At 43.4% G+C, this 22,328-nt stretch overlaps 1 protein-coding gene across 1 annotated transcript in view; it reads left to right on the top strand.

The window, feature by feature from the left end:
• Nucleotides 1-998: 998 nt before the first annotated feature.
• PTPRZ1 (protein tyrosine phosphatase receptor type Z1) overlaps nt 999-22,328 on the top strand; it is a gene marked incomplete at its 3' end in the record, with an annotated part of 143,023 nt that continues 121,693 nt past the window's right edge. The window contains exon 1 of the mRNA XM_082011084.1: nt 999-1,820. Coding sequence (XP_081867210.1) covers nt 1,109-1,820 — 712 coding nt within the window. The 5' untranslated portion in view covers nt 999-1,108. The remainder of the gene's footprint in view (nt 1,821-22,328) is intronic.

The following is a 22,328-nucleotide window of genomic DNA, read 5'->3' as shown; positions in this document are numbered from 1 at the left end:
AGAAGGGGCTCCAGTGCCTGAGGACTAAGAGGCCCGGTAGAACAGGGTACCTATAAAGCACCAAGTGTTTTTACACTTAAGTGGCCTGCCATTAAGAGTCGCATCACATCCGTGCTGAGTAGACGGTTTCACTCACATGGGAACAGTATCGCAAACACAGAGACCATTCACACAGCTCCCGGGCTGCACTTGGGCGGACCTGGGATGAAGCGGAGGAGCGTGTGTTCTACCTTACGGCCCCAAAGCCCCGAGTCTTTGTCACGGGTGTTTCTAGACCCCCACCTTCCTTTTCACACCAGGACACCCAAGCGGGCTCAGCTCAGCGTGGGAAGGCCGTGGGGAAGGCAGGCCCAGCCCGGAAGGCAGGGTGCCCACTCCCTCGGGGTCAGGGTGCCGTGCAGGCTGCGGTGTCCCGGCCGGGGCTCCCCGCCGGGCCCACGCGTGCCGCTCTGCCGCGCGGAACTCCCCGGCCCGGCCCGGATCCGGCTCCGCCGGCACTGCCGCCCCCGCCCCGCACTTCCCCAACACGCGGGACCTGGTGTTTGTGTCCCTTGATTTTTCACTTCTTGGTTGGAGGTGGGGGGAAGTCGTGGGTTTTTTGGCTCGTTTTGTCTTCCCGAAGAAACGAAGCCAGTGCCTGCGCCCTGACCCACTTCCACGGTGGATAACGACATTCTGCTGCCCCAGCCCCTGCCCCCCCCCCTCCACCTCCCGGGGAGCGCGTACCCTCCCCGCTTCCCGGCTCGGCAGCAGCCGAGTAGCGGTAGCGCCCGCCGGCCCCGCCGAACTCCCGCGGTTCTGCGCAGGGTTACCCGCTGCAGTACGCGCTCGCACAGCCGGGCCCTCCGCCCCCCGTGGGGAGCCGGCCCCACGACGACTGAGGTTTGGTGGGGCTCCTCCGCCTGCGCGCTCCGCGGCACCCCCGCCGGGCTGCCAGGCCCCGCGTCCCCCAGCGTGAGCCACCCGGGGCCGCTCCCTCGCCTCGGGGCCTGCCGAGACCCCAGAAACCCCGCAGCCCCCTCCCCGCCTCCACGTCGAAATAAACTTTCCTTCGCACGCGGACTGCTGGGGGTGGCGCTGTCCCGGGGGGGGGAGAAGATGCCCACGCATGGAGCCCCTCTCCCTCCCGCCCCACGCAGCGCTGCGGCAGGGTCCTCGGCCCGGCTTTAGCCGCGGCGACGTGAACCCCTCCCGGCCGCCGGCCGCCTCTCCCCTGCCTGTTGGGGGGGGGGTCTGCCCCCTCCTGCCCGCGGGCGCGCGCCACGACGGTCGCTCGTGCACCCACTCCCGCCCCCCCACGCACACGCACGCACGCAGGCAGACACACTCACACGCGCGCACACGTGCGCGACCGCCCAGCAGCGGCGCGGTCTCCGCCCCCCCGCGCACGCACACACACACACACACACCAGCACGCGCACACACGCACACAACCCGCGCGATCCCCCGCAGGCACTCGCGCCCTCGGCAGCGCGGCCGCTCGGCGGAGTGCGCGGCGCGGCGTGGCGTGGCGCGGAGGGCGTCCCCCGGCAAGCCCCCGCGATGCGCTGAGCCGCGGGCCCGCCAGCAGCCAGCGCCGCTGATCCCGCCCGCCCGCGGCGTGGGGGCGGCCGCCGGGCGCGGCCGCGGCGCGGAGCCGGCTCCCCAGTGGGGAGAGGCGCAGCTGCCCGCGGAGGCAGGCAGGCAGGCGGGCAGGCAGGAGGCTGAGAGGCAGCCGGCGAGGCAGGCAGGCAGACGGGAGGAGGCAAAGGACGATTTGGACATGCTCATTCTAGGGCGCTTGGTTGCCTGCATCCAGCTCGCCTGCATCCTCGGAGTGGGTGAGTACTCTTCGCATGAATTCGTCGGCGGGTTTCAGACCAACTTTTCTCCCCGGGCTCCGGGGGTGTTTTCTCCCTCTCATCCCTTTCGCTTAGAGCTGCCGGTGCAAGCACCGGCTGTTCCACACCGTGGGAACACGCTGTCAGCACCACGGGTGGGAAGGTTTCTCCTATCTCGTTTAACTCAGCCTCCTGCTGCCGGGATGCGCGGACGCGCGGTACCCCCACGCCACTCTCGGCACAGGAGGGTTGCTCCGGGGCGAGGGGGGGCTCGCGAGCCCACCCTGCCTCTGCTCCCACAGCGGCGTCTCGCGTGGCGTTCCGCGCCCCGTGGAGCCGCTCCCCACTGAGACCTCCTCAGGGACCTGGCTCCGCCAGGCAGCCCGCACCCGCGGGGGAGAGGCTGCGTGCCCGTGACAGGAGGGAGAGAGGGGACCCCTGCCAGGCAGTGTTGACAGCGAGCTTCTCCGTGGACGTGGGATATGAAATTTTACTTCACGCTTGGAAGAGAACCGGGGATGGGTGCGAAGTTCCCGTCCAAAAGAAGACCCGTTCTCCAAGAACGGGCAACGCTGGTGCCTGCCCTAAACCGGGGTGTAACTGCTGCCTCAAAAAGCGAAATACAAGTCGTTCATTCACGTGGGGCACTGCACACAGAGTATGGATTCATATATAGATTTTAGCGGGGCTACTTACATAACCAAATGCATTTTCAACTCGTTCAGATCTGTGTGACTGGAGTGCATCCCACAAAATCGTGCAATGCTCTGTTATTCGGTGTTATTAAAACCAGCGTGAGTCAGTCGATGCTGTCTTAAAATACTTTGTCAAATAAATATTAGGAGCTTAAGTGGTGGGTTTCGTATCGTAAATGATCGCTTTGAATTTATAAGCTTCTATCAAATAGATCACTAGAAAATACTAGTTGTTTGCTTGTACTTGAGGATGAGGAACTCGGGAGCTTCAGCCCATTATGTCCAAACTCGGCTTTACAATAGGTCTCTCCTGATAAAGTAGGCACTAACCTACATTTTTCACCCAATAGGTGGTGCTGCTTCTGAAACCGTGTGGCTCCATAAACAAAGATCAGTGTTAGGTTACTCGGAGTGAGAGTGCTTTCGCACCACGTTCTGCTAGTTAGAGGAAACTACTTTTGAAAATTTTGAAATATATTTTGACCTCCTTTCTGAAAGTATAGTGGAATAATTCAACTCTAAATGTAACTGACCCTTAAAACATATGATCTTTATAATCTTTAAAAATTAATAGAATTTTTATGTCACTTTTAAACGAACCTATTTCTAAAACCAGGGTACTTATTCTAATGTAATTCTGATACGCTAGTTTGGCAAAGAATGGCCTGTCATAAAACTTTTGATAAGTTTTCATAACATTTTCCTTACATTACCAACCTGTTTCCTAAAATCAGATGAACTCCCAAGACTTTTTAAAGGAAAAAAATAGCAGGTGTTTGTATATGTGTGTGGAGGTATATGAAAATCTGTGAGTACAGATCAAATATACCATGATCTGATCATAATGTAATACAACACAATTCAATTTTGGAGACTAACTCCCGTGTTCAGATGATCCTACCACATTATGAGCAATGCAAGACATAAACATAACTTTTCTAATGAAACCTATTTTTTTTAATAATTTAATCTCATGTCTTTTTCGAAATAAAGTGGGTTTGTATAATTTAATATTCAAATGTATGTTGTGCATGTGTATGTTATATTCACGAATTTAGAACATCTGTCAGGATGGGAAAACAAGGTTTTTATTCATACATGAGGTATAATATAAATGTGGCTACTTTTTTTTTCTCTAGACTGATACCCTGTTGTTTTCAAACCTGACCTGAAGGGGACACCCTTTCTAGATGTGATGGATGATTTGGTCTCAATGGTGGTTCATTCTGAAGATTCGTGAGCTCAGTGTGTTCAATGACATGATTGTTCCCAAGAATGAATACCCTGTACAGGTTACTAGACAGATTTAATCAGATTTCATTTGAATATATTAGTCTTTGAGTACGTTTCCATAACTAGACATGCTCTGATCTCATAGTATTGGTTCATAGGAATAAATATTTTGTTAGAATTTTGACATGATATCTTTTTGTTTTCTCATTTAAAAAAATAAAAACAATTGCATACTACAAGCATATGGTTCCTAGGGCTTGGTGAGAGAGAAGGACTGAGTCAGACAAGCTGGCTTTTACCACTAGGTATGGAAGAAACTAGACTCAGGGCTCTGTGAATGGGATGTGACTGAAGAGCGTGGCAGTTTGCCTTTGCATTCTGGAGGCTGTTCTTACTAGTTTGAGGCTAGGCAACATGTAGATCCTGGCCTCATTTGCTTGTAGTTTCAAAAAATGTTAGGTTCTCAGTTGGTCACGTATAGAGCTCTACAGGAGGTTCTTTGTAATGAATCTGTTTGGGAGTTTTGCTGTTGCCTCTGGGAGATTCAGCAGGAAAATCTCAGTGTCATATGTGTTAAGAAAAGACACGGTGGCCAAATCAACCTCACTGAAGAAAAACCTATTAAAGCAGATAGAGGCAAAAGTCCTTTTGGGAATGACAAGACAGTGACAGTTCATTCTCTGTGTTGTTGAAGAAATGCTTAGGGGCTTGATTCTAATTTCCCTGCTGAGATACGAACAGCACCTTCCTCCACAGTGTTACTGAAGCCAAGTACTGATGTAATTATTTATGGACCAGGGCATTATCTGAGTATTCTCAGTGAGTGCCATTCAGTGAAGTTCAATGGAACTACTTGTGGAGTGAGATGCTATTCAGTCACAAGTAAGGGCACATGAGAAGTCTTGTGTGCTTATTTGTGGACATTACTGTGTACTTAGAATAGAGATTTCCTATGAAGTTCTTTGTGTTACTAAAATTAAAGGAAAAAAAAACCCTCTGTGGACAATTCAGTTGCTTTTTTACATTTTTATTTTAAATGAGGAAGATATGAATCTGTAATCTTCAGCCTGCATATATCTCAGGCTGAAGATATTCCTTGAAATTCTGCCCTGGCTTACTGATGTGTTCCACATAACCTTCTGAAAGTGAGTGGGGTGTGCGGTTTTTGTAGCTTTTGTCTCATTACGCTTATGGAAAAATATCTGGAGTCTTGTCAGTAAGTAGGCTATTTATGAACCCGTGTCGGCAAGAAAATGTTGACAGAAAAAGGAACGTGTTTTAACAAATTATGTTATAACTGTGGCTAAATTTGAATCAAAGAGATGTAAATATTTAGGCAAGACTTAAAAAATATTTCTTGCTCTCACTAGCAAAATGTATAGGTAATTTCCCCAGATAATGTAAAAAGTGTCTCCAAAATTAGCTCATCTACACTTTACTACTGTCAGTGTTTGAACTTAACCAGGGTTTTGCCTTTCAAAATGCAACTAATTAAACTCTCTGAATTGTTTAATTAGTTGCATATCACTTCAATTTTTCACCGTCTAGAAAAGATCTCTCATTTTTAGTTTGTTTTTGGCATACCCAATACCATGTCTTTATTCACACAAAAGTAGTAATGTTTTTTAATATACAACTGACATCAGGACTGTATTTCCAAGATAGCAGACAGCATATGTCTCACTACCAACAAGAAAAGCAATTTTATGCTCTTTATTTAACAGCCCCAACTAACAATAATGAGAACCTGAAGGACAATGCTGGCTCGGCTTTCTAAATCCGATCACTTTCTGTTCATTGTCATGTCCGCACGGTAAGATTCAATAAGCCCTTAGACTGTTAAAGGACTATGGGATCAGATCCTTCTTTCTGGCACTAAACTCTTACATTGACAGTATTTATGTAGGCAAGATATTTGGCATACTTCAAACTCAATGACATCACAGTAATATTACTGTATATTACTTCTTAATGCTTTAGCATATTTTACACTTAAAATGACATGTTCCTACGGATGACGATACATAGTTCCTATGGAGAAATTTAGTTCTGCCACATCTAAAACATAAGAGTTAAAACCAAAATAAGAATTTTAGGACTGTTTAACCATCTATTTTAACCATCTGTACTATAACCATCTATGCATTCTGCATTTTTGTACCATAGAGATTGATATATGCCAGAATCTAGATATACAGTATGGATTTATTTTAGGTTCAAATACTGGCAGGTATGAAAAGCTGTACAGAAATTAATGACATTTGAAAAGTTAATGTCAGTGTAGCCAAATATTTATTCAGCGTGCTAGTCAGTGGGACATACCTAAAATTGTTAAAGCTGTACTTTGCAATGTTTATTCAATACAATGTGTAAGGAAAGTTTCTACGTTGTGTTTGGCATTACTTCACCTCTAAATGTACTCTTCTACCCGAATTCCTGGAGAGAAACTAAATAATACACGGAAAATTACAGTGGCAATTTGCTACTCTTTAATTATAATCTGGATTATAAATCAGGATTTTCATTTATGAATGTAGGCACTTGCCCATTTCTTAAGGAAGGCGATTTCCTTCATTTTCTGTGCTCATCATTTAAGTGGTCACTGCCTACTATGAGTTCTCTAATTAGGAATTTAAGGGTGAACAGATTCTGTTCTTTCGCTGACAATTTCAATTCCTCTTCAAACGTGCCGTGCTTCTCAGTATTCCCCGTAGGGCCTGGAAGTCTGCGGCAGTTCCGGAGCCTCCCGCTCCCATTTAACAGCTCGATTCTCACAGCTTCGTGCACCATTTATGTGGCTTTCCTGTATGAGACATCCTTTGGCTATTCAATAAGCTGCTTTTCCCATAAAGACAAAAGTTACCTTTTTGAATACATGTCAGGGCTTCTGTATTAGAAAGATAAATCAACAGGAAGAAAAGGACTTACAGTATTAAATAAATAAAATCCACTAAATGAAAGATAGCAAATTCTTCAAAGAGGCTGGGACTGCAAATGAAACTTGGCTCCAGCAGGTTGTTGAGGAACTGTTGGCTGCAGAGTACTTTTGTAGGAAGGTATGGCGCAGGTTGCTTGTTGAATACAAATTACTGAAGTCGGTCAGTTCAGTCTCGAGGCTCAGGTGGAAATAACTGAAGATTTTAGAAACGACGTGAGGGTTTATTTTACTTATTTTGCATTGGCTGATATTGTGGCACTATCTGGTTGAGGTGAAATAATAGCCTTTTTAAGAAAAACGGGCACTGTGTAAAAGTTACATGGATTACTCTAGGTGAGGCATGCTTCTCTCAGCAGCTCCTGTTGCCTTCTACTTCTTGCCCATACTTGGACTTAGGTATTCCTTGATCCACCAGAAGTACCTATATTTCACCCTAGAAATCAGTATTCTTCATTGCTAATCAAAGACTCCAGGAGCTATTTGTTTAATTGTTCGCTAATTTCAGAAATCCTTATTCATCTTAAAAGTTCAGCACTGAAAGTAGGACGCCAGTGGAACTTAGCTGCTTCAACCCAAAATTTTAATTAAAAAGGTCCTTGACTCCACTAGTACCTTTTGGGGCTTCCAGGGAAGCTTTCAGGCAGGTATGATTCCTCTTCTGCACGTGCGTTATCTGACCCTATTATGTGCACCTCAGTGCCTCTTTCCCTCCTCAGTTTAATGGGGATCCAAACCCAAACGTTCTTTCAGATGACTCCCCTGATCCCTAAGTCAGTAAGGCTTCCCTAAATACACACTGACAGGATCGGGTGTCTTGATCTGACTGCTGCTGCTACTTCTGTTTAAGACAAAGACTAGGTGATGGCTGTGCCACCTTCTCATGTTGTGGCCCAGCGATTGAAGTGTTTTACCATGGAAAGACGGTCTAGAGGGAGGACCTGCTTTGAGCTAAAGCGATATGTACCTAAATCTCCCATCTCCAAACATTTGGTTTTGTCAGATGAGAGGGCTTTTCATACTTCTTGTTTAAAATGAAGTATTTTGGCTTTAAAAAAAAAAATTAAAAGGTCAAAGGCTAGGAATTGCAGGGAAGGAATAGGGAAAAGAACAAATAACCTCAATTATGCTACCGCATACAGTCATAGCTAACCAACTTCTTAATTATTGTGTATGCTTATGTTCCCCTCATCTCAGAAAGGGCACAGCAGACTTGAAATAGAGTAGGAGAATGGAAATGGTGAAGATCATGGGTGTCTGTTTTCAGGAATGACTAAATCAGCTAGGACACCCTGTCGTGAACAAAGACTACATAAGAGTTTGCTATATAGAGCATTATAAACTCAAGCGGTAGGAACAGACTCTTCACTGACTCTTCCACTGTAAGAGCAAGGGAACAGCAAATGAAGGCAGCAGGAGCCAGATTTAAAAATAAATAAAATAAAAGGGTAGTTCATCCTGCAACAGGTGATAGACTTGTGAAACTCTGCTGTAGGTTGCTGTGAGAGCAAAACATTTTGAGGGGGTACTGGACAAGACCTTGAAAGAGAAACCTGCTGAGGGTTGCTAAGCAAATGGAAACCACATCCGTTTCAGGAATTTTTGGAGCTGGAAATGGAGCCTGGGAGAGTTTGCAAGGAAATGTTCAAGCATATCACATAAGTTTGCCTTTTTCTTACTGTTCCTTAAGCATCTGCTTCAGGATTTTGGAAGCAGGACTCTCGATTGGTAGGATAGGACAGCAAGAGAGGAAATACGAGTTCTTATGCCTGCTCCGACTCCATATTTCATTATCCACTTGCTGAATACAACGTATAAATCACCAGCTTTTTTCTGGTTGTGTTCTAAAAAGAGCAGGTTTTTGCTCATTTCTTCAAAAGCTTTAGATACTTGCTCTCAGAAAGAGATTCTAGGCTACACTTCTGAAGGAACTAACCTCCCAAAGGTGGACAGAGCTCAGATGTATTTCCACCAACTCAGCATTTAGATCAGCGGTCCTGGGCAGCTGAATGCCATTTGGGCAAGCCAGTGGCTCATTATTGCCCTCAGCTGCCTAGCCCACCTAAGGACAGCGTAGGAGCCTGAACTTCAAGGCTCTGGAGCCTACTGCTAGTGCTTAACAGGTGGGTGATTCAGGTAATGCCATCTTGCACCTGGGCTTTTGTCTGAGTCAGGTCTCCTGAATCCATCTTTTACACCACACTTTCAGATTCAGCAGCTAAAAAACAGGCTAGACACGGCTTGGCTACTTGGCATATAAAAATCAGTATTTACTTCTCTTGATTTTTATAGCCTCCAGTTAGACACACAAGGTAATATAATTTTTTTCTATAACCCTTTATGTTTCACTAAACTTAAAGACTGTAGTTACCTGGAAAATTCTGTGTGATATTGAAATACTAGAGAACCTGCTGTGCAGATAGCATTCATCAATTTATATTTCCGTATGAAGGTATTAGGACTGCTCACCTGACTAGTGGGAGATTTCATTAAGAGTTTTCAGGAGCAGTATATCTGTTAGTACTTTGGCTCTGAATTGCCGTCCTCATTGTGAAAAGGTTTCTGCTAGATACTGGATTACCCGAAGACTGAAATATAAAGCAGATAACATTTGAAGAGATATCTTTCTTCATTGCCTTACTTATCTGTTTGCTGAGATAGGATAACAGTAAAAGCAGTGAAGAGTTGATTAAACAATAATGTCAGAAGGGGTGAAATAAGAGATATCTAGAGTACTTTGTACTGAAGTAGTGTTACCAAATTGGTCTTTGAAATGCTGTAAATAAAGGATGCTGCATAAAAATAAATTAAACCAAATGTATCTTAGTGAATGAAGTTGTATGTTTCTGTCAATGCCTTAACAGAATTTGATGAAGAATTTGTGGCTCATTTAACACTTCCTTGGAACTCATGACATGTTCTTTAATTGGGACAGGTTTTCTGGGGATTTTCTTAGAAGCTATCCAGGCCAAATTCCATTTTTTCCTTAAGTAGATGGAAGGATTTAGTGGCTTCATTGAGATTTAGACTGATTTGTATAATAATTCTTCAAAATATACTTTTCCAAATATAATGCTATTTTTCAAAACTATCAAAGCCTTGGAAAATAAAAATTTGTCCTGTTTTGCAGGGGCAGCTTATATTGACGAAACTGAAAGCTTTTTGAAAGCTAAAGCAAGTATTTTGAGGAAAAATTAAACCGTTAAATCAGTGTTTAAAAAAAGACTTGATTCTTCAAGTGCTTTATATGCTGAACTCCACGATTTCAGCAGAAGCTCCCAAAAAGAAAAACATCTGCTTGCTTAGACTAAATAGCTAATGATCAGAGTAACAGCTGGCTTTATAATAGTGACCTAATATTACTCCAGGCGGTTTGTCATAGAATCATAGAATAGTTTGGGTTGGAAGGGCCCTTTAAAGGTCATCTAGTCCAACAATGGACTGCAATGAGCAGAGACATCTTCAACTAGATCAGGTTGCTCAGAGCCCCATCCAACTTGACCTGAAATATTTCCAGGGGTGGGGCATCTGCCACCTCTCTGGGCAACCTGTGCCAGTGGTTCACCACCCTCATTGGGAAACCTTTCTACCTTAGATCTAGTCTAAATCTACCCTCTTGTAGTTTAAAACCATTATCCCTTGTCCTATCACCACAGACCCTACTAAAAAGTTTGTCCCCATCTTTGTATAAGCCACCTTGAAGTACTGGAAGGCTGCAATAAGGTCTCCCCAGAGCCTTTTCTTCTCCAGGCTGAACAACCCCAACTCTCTCAGCCTGTCCTCATAGGAGAGGTGTTCTATCCCTCTGATCATTTTTGTGGCCCTTCTCTGGACGCTGTCCAATAGGTCCATGTCTTCCTGTGCTGAGGGCTCCAGAGCTGGATGCAGGACTCCAGGTGGGGTCTCACCAGGGTGGAGCAGAGGGGCAGAATCACCTCCCTTGACCTGCTGGCCACGCTGCTTTGGATGCAGCCCAGGAGACGGTTGGCCTTCTGGCGTGCGAGTGCACGTTGCCGGCTCATGTCCAGCTTTTCATCCACCAGGACCCCAAAGTCCTTCTCAGCAGGGCTGCTCTCAATCCGTTCATCCTCCAGCCTGTATTGGTACTGGGGGTTACCCCAAGCCAGGTGCAGGACCCTGCACTTGGCCTTGTTGAACCTCATGAGATTCACACAGGCCCATTCCTCGAACTTGTCCAGATACCTATGGATGGCATCCTGTCCCTCAGGTGTGTCAACCGCACCACTCAGCTTGGTGTCATCTGCAGACTTGCTGAAGGTGCACTCAATCCCACTGTCTATGTCACTGATGAGGATACTGAATGGTACTGGTCCCAATACGGATCCTCGAGGGACGCCATTTGTTACTGATTTCCATCTGGACATTGAGCCATTGACCACTACTTTTCTAGCTCCATCCCCAAACTTACCAACTGTGTTTCATCCATTTCTAGCCATTTGGAAAAACCATTTTGTTCCAAGTGTATGTCAGTTCTTTCTGTAATTTCCTTTTGTAACACTTATTCGAATAGATGTGTGTAAGTATGATAATTAACAGATTTGGCAGGCTGTGACTTCCTGGGAGGCTAAGGAGCCTTCTGCCAGCTACCTGGAGCACTGCTGTTAGGTGTGTGGGACATTTCATGTTATGTGGTGCACTCGTCGCACAACCCATCCACCCATCATCTGCACACAGTTTGGAGTGAGTCCTATGTGATCTGTGCCTATCTCTTTCCTTGTAATTTTTTCTTTTTGGATACTAGCTTTGCTTTTCATGTATCTTGCAATGTTGCAGAAAAATCCCAAGGAAACAGGATGTCTTTGGGGTTTTGTTTTGTTGGGGTTTTTTTAACACACCTTTGGTTTGTGTTAAAAAACCAACAACTGTGTATTGCTGTAGATACACAGATCACGGTAGAGTTACTTCTGGCTCACATTGGTGGAACTGTGCATGAATAAATCCTGGATGAATAAATCCTGGGTGAGCATCCAGGAGAAAAGGATCCAGAAGAGCTATTTAAGTTTTAGGAGAGAGCTGACACACAACCAAATGGGTATAAACTGGCAATGTGCAAATTTAAGATGAATATTAGAAGGAGGTTCCTAACCATTACAGCAATGGGATTTTGGAAAGTCTTTGCAATGGTAATAGCAGAAGCAAAAAGCCAACCTTTTTTTTTTTTTTTTTTTTTTAAGAGTAGAGTACCATTTTTTTTTGCAACATCCTGTGGCTCCTGCAATAGGAGAGAACCTCATCAATGATCTAGAAGTCCCTGTCAGTGAGTGCCATGGTACAGCTTCAACTGTGATAAATAAGAAAACTGAGCAGTGTGTACCTGGCTGTGCCAGCCAGCTGCCCAGCATTGAAACAACATAAACCAGTCATCCCTCACACCGGAGTGATACATTTGCAAGCTGAGGTACTGGGGACTGAGTGGTCACTTAGCATCTCCAGTACCACTCAGCATTTCAAACTGCACTGAGTAGTAAAAGGTCATAAAGCTACTCAGAAAAAGATGGGAAGTCTAATATAAAGTCAGGAGACTTAAAAAAGTGTATATTTGGGCTTGTATAATTGTATTTTAAGGCTGTTAGTGGTTTGCTCTTTTAAATAAGATTAATTCTACAAGCACAAGGTAAGAAACCTCTTTAAAGAAAAGTATTTGAAATCTCATGCGGTTGTATGACTTCAGGAGCAAGGGGTTTAACTAAAATACTAGCCATCAGAAGATCTTTGAGAACTGGCAGTGATCTCAGTTTCTCATAGGAAATCTCAGTTCATTATATTACAATGCCAAATTTAACCCTGGCTGAATTCTGAGAGTATTCTCAGGCTCCTCCACCCAATTATCTTTGATCCTCTTTATGTCTTTGTCTCACATTCTCATATGAATGATTTTGCACTGTGAACTCTCTCTTCACCATGTGCACATTTCTCCAAAAACTGTTAGTCTGCTAATGTAAAATTACTCCTGCAACTTTGTAAGAATCACAGAATCGCTAAGGTTGGAAAGGACCTTCAAGATCATCAAGTCCAAGCATTAACCCAACACCACCATGCCCCCTAAACCATGTCCTGAAGCACTACATCCACATGTATTTTGAACACTTTCAGAAATGGTGAATCTACCACCTCCCTGGGCAGCCTGTTCCAATGCATGACCACTCTCTCGGTGAAGAAATTTTTCCTAATATCCAATCTAAACCTTCCCTGGCACAACTTGAGGCCATTTCCTCTCGTCCTATCACTAGTTACTTTGGAGAAGAGACCAACACCCACCTCACCACAACCCCCTTTCAGGTAGTTGTAGAGAGCGGTAAGGTCTCCCCTCAGCCTCCTCTTCTCCAGACTGAACAACCCCAGTTCCCTCAGCTGCTCCTCATAAGACTTGTGTTCCAGCCACCTCACCAACTTCATTGCCCTTCTCTGGACACGCTCCAGCACCTCAACATCCTTCCTGTAGTGAGGGGCCCAAAACTGAACACAGGATTCGAGGTGCGGCCTCACCAGTGCCGAGTACAGGGGCACAATCACTTCCCTACTCCTGCTGGCCACACTATTTCTGATACAGGCCAGGACGCTGTTGGCCTTCTTGGCCACCTGGGCACACTGCCGGCTCATGTTCAGCCGGCTGTCAACCAGCACCCCCAGGTCCCTTTCCTGCCCCTTTTTTAATGTGTGTTTCCTACTTGTTTGGTACAATTCCACTTCACTGTTTCTTCCTGTATTTTGTATTAGCACTAACTTTCTCCCCTTCTTTATTTGGGATGAAGAAAAAGGGGTCCCTATTTTGTTTACTGCTTTATCTGTATGCTAAAAAAAACAAACACATAAATCAATATAAGACGTATTAGAACTGAGCAGACAGTGGCTAAAAAACAAAATCCTCTTTTTTTCCTCTCTGTGACTTTTATTTTCTGCACTATTGTCTAATCACTTAGAGTTTTAGCTTTTGGTGTCTCTTGATGAGAGAGAAAAGATTTATATATTTAACATATATATATTTGAGCAGAGGTCAAGTCAATATTGCACTCAGAATTCATTCAGGAATACTTAGACTAGAATTTATTATTTTAATCCATTGGTGAGAAATGCATACAAAAAGATGATGGGAAGCGACCCTTTAATCTGAGTATTTTTCAGTCTTTTCTGGTCTGTGCTGTGAGCTGCAGAATTTGTAATGTGTGAATCAGTAGAGAAAATATGTTTCCATGTGGCGGTAGTCTTCACTGTCTGTATGGGAAATTCCAACCTTTTTGTGTGAGGTGATAAGACTGTGACACAAAATCTGCTAAAGATTTGTCCGAGTAGTGGCTGTACTCATGGAGGGAAAGATGACAACAGGATATATACTGTTCATTAGGAATATGTGCACATCTTAAAGGGTCTGATAAGTTTTTGCAACTGTTTAAGTGTTTACAATAGGAAAAGAGGTTTATCATATTAAAACAAATTGCAAGTGAAATTTCAAGCAGATTAAAAATACTTACTGCCCTGCTGAATGGAAGAAGAGAGGTTCAGCTCAATCAGGCAAAGCTAATAAGGTGGTGATGCATAATGGTTTGTTTCAGGTTACATGCAGTCGAGTGAAATAGAGGAAAATGTATACAGAGCAACCAGAAAATGTAGTCTTGGTTTTGGTGAATAAGGTAATATGGACGAATCAGCTTTTTCTGATCTAGAAAAAGGATCAGATCTGATTCTAGGATCTAGACACTCTATCACAGTTGTAAACAGTGCATTTGAATAAAACTGTAAGCAAGGTTTTCATGGAAAAATTATAATTATTGAGGGGTTTTGTTAATTAGTTAAATAATTCCTTGGATGTGCAAGAGTTTTTCTAAACATATGAAACCCTGGTCCACTGAAAGCTGTTGTTCACTTGAAAGCAACAAGAAATTTGACCCACTTAGAGTAGCTTTATGGTTAGATCAAGAAGAGGTTTAGTCATCTTGTAGTGGAACTCAAAATGCTGGGTTAGTCATGTTCGTCATGTACAGAGCATGAGAGTTTTAAACACCTAGACTAGGATTCATAGCAGCCAGCACATCCAGTGCTGGGACATGCAAGCCTGGGTGGTGAAATAAAGATCAGTGTAGATAAGAAAGTATAAAAAAGTAAAAAACTGGGAAGTGCCTCTTAGGACCACATATTGGGAATAATTATGCTGGAAACGTCTTGTTTAGATGGCTAGACCCAACAAAAATACCTTGGAATTCAGAATTGTTGATCTTATTTTTCCTAAAACAGCCATAAGATGTTGATACTGGATAGTTCTCATAATCATCTAATGGTGCAATATTTGCCAAAGAAACAGGCAGTCCTAAACCTTTCCCGTGTAAGGGGGTTTGAACCACAGCTGTGGAGAGCAATATGATCCACAGGATGACAGAGCACAGCAGTTGAGGATGGGCAACAGTGCTGATCTATACCTAGGCTGAAGATGGCAACGGTAGAAAAGTTTAAAAGAGAAAACCTAAGTGTCCAGCCTAAGGGGCAAGACACGGTGGTCCAGCGAAGCAATTCCAGGTGCCAGACTAGATTTTTGCCTTCCTTTCATTGCTGTGCCTCCCCCACCCTGCCCCAGAAGCAGCAGCTGCTGAGGCCATGTCCCTGATCTACTTCTGCTGTGGTTCCCCACCACGTCCCCTCACATCGCTGGCTCTCTGCGGCTGCAATAGTTCCTCTCTCTGCTGCAAATGTGGATGAAGGCATTTGGCTGCAGAGACAGCCTGTACTGCTGGAAGTGTCGCTCCGTCTGCGATGAGGGATAGGAGACAGGCCAGGAAATATGTTCCGTAGGCTGGATTAAAGCCTTGGGTCAGCAGTTGGACCATGCTGGGTTATGTCTCATAGTGAAAGGAGTGAGACGTGGGGTTCCAGTGCCTGTCAGTTTGATTATTTCTGTCTTTTATCTAGCTGCTATCCAATGTAAAAAACACCAGGATTTCTGTTGTCTCCTGTAGTTCTGAAACCTGCTGAAGAATGCTGCTGTATCTCCTGGATGGGTTGGTCTGATGCTTATCTAGGTCTTCTGGGCATCTCTAAATAGCCACCTACTTACTCCTGATCCATGAAGCCTGTGCATCTTTCAGTCTTGGACCAGTTCCTATTTTTTTGTGTTGCGGAAACCGAACCAGTTAGACACAAAAGTGTGCTATATCCCTCCCAGAAAAGAAAACTATGCAGCTGTATTGTTAGTCTGCATAGGAAACGTATGCATTTGCAAGCACCCCGGTTGGAATGGCAGGAGATTTTCTGCCGCAGGCAGGTATGGCAACCTAATGAGCAACAGCTGCAGTGTCCTGGAAGAAAATACAGCATGTGCTCCTTTTTGTAGCAAATCAGCTGCTTTAGATGGCATAGAGACAACGCATTCATTTCCCCGGTGAGTCGCTAAGCCTCCCTAAAGCCTGGTATCTCCAAGGCTTTCGGCTGAGGTGGAGCATATTACACCGCTCCCAATACAGCCAAAATCTTAAAGGCTTAGTCAAACCTGTAATTAATTGACACTTGTGTAACACTTAGAAGCTATAACTCACTAGATGAGCACTAAGGCTGTTGCTAATGATTTTAAATCTATGAAGCAACTTCCTAAAAACCTTTGAAATTGGCAATTATAATGCTCTGTCTTAGATGGAAAAGCTTTGATCACTCCCAAGCAGGAAATAAACGCATGACTTAAACTGGAGAGGTACAGTGACAGAACAGTGGCATGCTGCTGTATACACTGGTGTGGCAGAGGGCCAGAGGAAGATCATAGGATCTTTGCGTTGGAAGGGACCTCTAAAGGTCATCTGGACCACTCCCCTGCACTGAGCAGGGACATCTTCAACTAGATCACGTTGCTCAGAGCCCCGTCCAGCCTGACCTGGAATGTTTCCAGGGATGGGGCAGATTTGCTGTTGCTCCTTCCAAAACTCGATTTGAAGCCATTTCAGTATTTCTGTATTGCATAAATGACTGTGAAAGTCCTAGGAAGTCTACAGTTGCATGTACTTATGATCTGAAGGTAAGACTTAACTTAAGAATTTATTCTGATGCCTTCTTCACTTTTTTTTTTAATGTCTATACAATTACAAGGCTACATTCTGATTCAGTGCTAGAAATGAACCTAATGAAAATATTCTGACCTATGTTTCAACCTAGATGCTTTAGTAAGATTTGAAAAAAAACATAAGATTAAAAAAAAAAAAAATTATCTGAAAGACTATTGTTTTCTGTTCAAGTGTAGGAAAATTTTGTAAAGAAACCTACTAAATGCAATCTAGAAGCTTTATTTTGCCATCGTCTTTTCTGAGAGTAAAATATATGAAGCTGTCTTCTTTGCTTGACTAGTGCTGGTTGTGGGTTCAGCAATGACATCCACCAAACTGTTTCCCTAACTTATTCAATTTTTCATGAAGTGATTAAAATTTAAGAGGTTCTTTGCTATAAAACAGTGTAGGCTTTGCTTGCAAACTTTCTATGCTTCCTGAAAAAACTTCCAATTATTCACAGGTAGAAGAAAAAATAAGAACATTTTAAGAAAATGAAAAGACATTCTAGAAAGACTCTGTTTTTAAGGATGTATGGATATTTTTAAGCTAGTGTGGTGCTGTCACATGCAAATAGTGTGTACCTGTTGAAGGCATCTTCAGAAACATTTTATTTACTTTGATTAATTTCTGAATAAATTCTCCCTAATAGATGCTTGAGTAAGTGAAAAATACTCTTCAAGTCGCTTCTTGAAGGAATAAATATTATTGTAATGGTTTTATATCATAATAACAAAATAAAGTTACATACAAGTAAAATGAGGTGAGAAAAAATCTGTCTCACTACTTGTCCGTAAGCTTTCCACTGAGGGATTAAATGCTAGCCAATGTTGATGCAATACCAATATACATCAGAAATTTCACAAACACTTGAGAAATATGTAACTAGTTATGGGAAATTTAGCCATTTAAATGACACATTGTAGTTAGTTCATTCAATGGGCAGATTAATCCTCTAACTGGGCTTTTAAACATGTTGGATATTTAAAAAAAAAAAGGATCTGGGGTTAAACTGTCATGTGGAGATGCTGTATAAACAGGAAATTGCTATCGTTTATTATTTATGTGTCGACGACACTGAAGTGCATTTCTCAGTGGGTTTCATTGCGTAAGGTGCCATATGAACAGAGCAGGAATATGACACCTCCCTTAGGGAATTTAGAAATAAAATAAAATACAAAAAGAGAAGCCACTAGGACAGAGAAGATGGGAGGAGCTTCTAAGAAAAAGTCACACATTAGTCAGTATAAAAAGCAGCTGAGCTGGCGAAGCAACAATCTGTCACGTCTTTTCTTGCTATTCCTGTGAGTGTGAGTTTTCGGAGGTGTTGAACGGGTCTGTCTCAGTTCCTCATCTAGGTGGAGGTAGTAATACTTTACCCAAAGGTGTTTTGGGTGAAGAAGAGCATGTTCACATTTCTAAAGCTCTTTCAAGAGAACAAAGGTCAGCTCCAAGTCTTACGTTACAGGGCAGAGTCCCACCGCGAGGACGTTACGCAGGTGGCCTTTACGGTCTCCATGGGACCCGAAGCGTGCGTGCAGGCAGGTTGGTCTGCAGTCACCTGGACCCGCTGGTGCAGCCCCTTCCGTGCCATGTAAGCCCCGGGCAACACTTACAGGGGAGGAGAAGCATCCATCTGGAGACCTAATGTATTCTGGTGGTTCAGCAGGGAACTGAAAATCATGAGACCTAGGAGCTAAACCCGGCAGACAGTGTCAGCTCGAGCGTGTCATTTACCTCCTTTGACTCAGTTTGCTGTCTGCAAAGCTGAGACAATATCCCCATGCTTTCTGAAGTCAGTTCAGGAACAATCACAGTGCATAAATAGTAGGGTGCACAGGTAATAAAGTGTGAGCCCTGGCATGTGAGGAGCCAAAGTGTGCTGCTTCTGGTGACAAGATAGCCCTTTCAGCGTGAGCCCAGCCTCCTGATGGTGTATGGCTTCACTTAGGTGAGACTGAATGGACAGCTTGGGTCCATAAAGCTGATCTGAACATTTATTCTATGGTGGATCCTCTCTGATCGTAATCCTAAATGGAAATTCTTACCCCGTGTGACGCAAACGGGTCCAGAAACCATGGACTGCAACAAGGTCTGTTACCTCCTGGTCCCAGCCTGAAAGTCAGCCCGGAGGAGTGTGGCAAAACCTGGTAGGCGTTTGCTGTATAAAACAAAGCTCTAACACCTCACAAAAGGAACAGTTATACTGAATGGGGATACCGCTGATGTTATTTAATCTAATTGCTGTAATTTAATGTTCATACGCTGCGTATAGCTAGAAGTGTGGCGGGACAGTCATAACATCCTAAAAAGTTAGGCTTGCATCATGTTGCAGTCAGTACAGCTTGGGTCCACATGTCATGTTTGATGATGATAGTAATAGTAATGACAACAACATCCTGTGTCATTCTTCCTCATGTATCATTCTTCCTCATGTATCATTCTTCCTCATGCTATGAAGGTGGGCACGTCAGCATGGGTATAGGGCTGGTGGCTGTCAGCAGCTTTTTTTCCATTTCCATCTTAGTTCCACGAGGTCTTGCAAGACACGTTGTCCCTGGTGCCGAATGAATTGGTACAGCTTTTCTCTCTTATGCCCCCCATACTGCCAGGTAAAAAGGGACATGGGTCACCATTTGCGCTTCGGTGTTTGCTGCCAGTTACCACACCGCCGTGTCCTGATACATGACTGTTGTCTCCAATTCTGACTTCAGGGAGATGGTGCTCTGTATCTGTTACTCGTAATTCAGAATTAAATGTTGACTTTTAAGCTGTGACCATGAGAACAAATATTGACGTGGACAAAAGCTTTTAATTGCACAAGTGAGCAGTGGATAAAAAGCTACCATTCTTTTTACTCTCTCCTTCAAAAAAAGTGTGTATTAAAAATGGGACCATTCCAGATTCCTATTGTCTTCCAGTAAATGATGACTTATGGGGGGAAAATGGAAAAAAAAAGTGGTGAGTCCTACTGACAAGAGGAAAAGTGTTGATGGTAGTTTCCAGAGTCCTTATTCCAGAGTTCATAGAAATCCCACAAAGGGATTAAGAGAGAGGAAGAGAGCAAATGGAGGAGAAGAAGATCAGAAAAAGAAAGGGAGAAAGAGGAAGGAGGGAATGAAGAAGGACGGGAAGGAGGAAGGGAGGAAGGAAGGAGAAAAACAGAAGCTGCACAAATAAACTTTCTCATGTTTTTTAAGTTTGGCGCTGCTTCAGTCTGCAACCTACTCGCCATTTGTAACTACTAGAAAAGGAGATTGGGGAAGGGAGTTAAATTACTCCTGCTGTGACTTTTGCAGGCATTGCATCACCAAACCCAGAGAGAAATGAAATGAAGTGACTGAACCCCAGGCTTTCAATCTATCTTAGTTGTTTTTAACGTCTGTCTTCCACATAGTGAGGAAAATGAAGAGGGTAATGCTACCAATTTCTTCTTTTTTTTAAAAAAAATGCAGCCAGGTGGAGTTTATTGCAGAGCAGTTTATGAGATGTTCATTCATCACAACAGAGAAAAGAATTGATCAAAGCAAGAGATGAGGAGTCTTTATATATTTGCTTTTAACAGGAGTTGTTTATATAGCTTTCTTGGCATCATTGCCACCGTGATCTCTAAAGATACATAGGTATATAATACTTCTAGCAAATAGATAATGAACAAATTATAGGAAGATACTCATTGACACCTGCAAGGTGTCATGCATTGAGAAGAGCAGTGATGGGTTTGGGGAAGGAAGGGACATTCCCCCGGTCCCCTTACCCACCCTTCCACACTGCCTTCGCTTCACTCTGTGGGTGACCCACAACCCCTCCTCTCTTCTCCTGCTCACAGAGGACCTTAAGCTCTCCCCTTACCCTCCTTCTCTTCCTCAGACCCACATGTGGATGTGACCCAGATTTCCCTTCAGAAAATCTTGTTCTAGAGCCAAGGAGCGTTCTTGTCTGACAGGGGAGGAGGGAGTCCTGCAAAGCAGATTCTGAGTAATTGTCTCTCACTGCCCGTGTCTGAGATTACCATTTAAATTCTGTTTATACAACATGCAGTCCCAATGCAGCGAGAGTTCTGCGGATGTTCTGGTAATATTACAAATAAATCATGATAATAGTTGTTACTAAGTGAGTACTGACAGCGATACTCAGGCCGTAATGACCATTGTAACCTAAAAACCCCAAGGAGCTCAACTGTTTTCAAAACAGAAACGTGTGTTCTTAGACTGAAGGGTAATTTGGTTGGAACAGTACATTTCATTTATAGTGAATGCATCCAGACCTAATGCCGCCTCCTTGCACAATATGCAACACCAAGATTTGACAGCAAAACTCAGTGCTCCTGAGCATGGCACAGTGCTGCCTCTATGGACAGAACATAGTTGTGCATTACAGATCAAACAGGGAGTTTGCCGGTTTTCACCAAAATGTATAGACGTTTGGTAACAACTGTTTTTGTGAGGGAACATCTGAAGAGGAGTTAAAAAACTTGGACTTGTAAGGACCGTGGCTGGGCAGAGTTTCAGCAAGCAAGGGAGAACAGACAAGCTGGCATGGCATGTAAGTTCTGTAAGTTTAAGTTCTTTTTTCAGGGAGACAACATTTGGAAATATGTTTCAGCTAAATTTCACAATTATTTTATTGGAGAAAACAACTCTAAATTGTTTTTGATGCAATATCTATAATGAGTGCTATGTTAAGAATCCATCCAAGGCTGTAGTCATGAAGAAACATGTACTTGACTGGCTTGCATTTACTCTAGAAAATAAAATTGATGTTCTGTTTGCAGCTCTAAAGAGAACAACTTTGTTCTTTTTCCTCCAAGCCAGAATTCCATGATGTCTGTGTTTAATATCCTAGTTTTACGGGGCAGGGATGAAGAAACAAGCTGTCATTTCCTGTGGAAAAAATAAAATCATTTAAAAATCAAACATTATATTGGCAGAAAAAAAAGGCATACTAGTGCAAAACATGATCAAAAGAAATTCTTCCACTCAGTTCTAAACTGTGTCCATAAAGTTTTTGATGCACATCTATTAGGCATTACGATTTTCTGACATATATTATACAACAAATAAATTTGTCAGAGTAAGGTAATATTAGGGTAAGAATTACTATCCAAGAGCTACTCTGGGATTTAAGTGACTCAGATGCTCAGGAAGGAATTAGAAAAAGTTAACTGCTAATGCAAATGGCTGTATAACAAACTAAATTTGAAGAGCATTGGTTCCAAGTATACATGAGATTCTGCTTTCTTTAATGTGGGAAAGTATCCAAAACATGGCCACAAATGTGGGGTATTCAGTGCTTGAATGAGAACTACCTAGTATTCAGCATATACCAGTGTAGCCTCCCAAGGGCTGTAAAGATAAAAGTAGAAATGAAGATGCCAATAAAACCAACAGAACTTTTTTTCCTACAGTTATATTCTTCCATCTCCTTTCCTTCCAGTGCTACTATGAGTTCATAAGAGACCATATATCTTTTAGTGAATGAATAAAACTTAATCCTAACATAAATAAACTAGTATACTGCCACTGTAAGAGCAGTGAGCCCATTCATTAGGCAATAAGCCAGGCATTGCTGGATAAATTAAAATGCAACCCTTTAATCACTGCTTGAT

This window comes from Phaethon aethereus (genome assembly GCF_964289735.1).
Source record: "Phaethon aethereus genome assembly, chromosome: 1".
Lineage (NCBI taxonomy): Eukaryota > Metazoa > Chordata > Aves > Phaethontiformes > Phaethontidae > Phaethon > Phaethon aethereus.
This window is presented reverse-complemented; position numbering and strand designations above follow the sequence as displayed.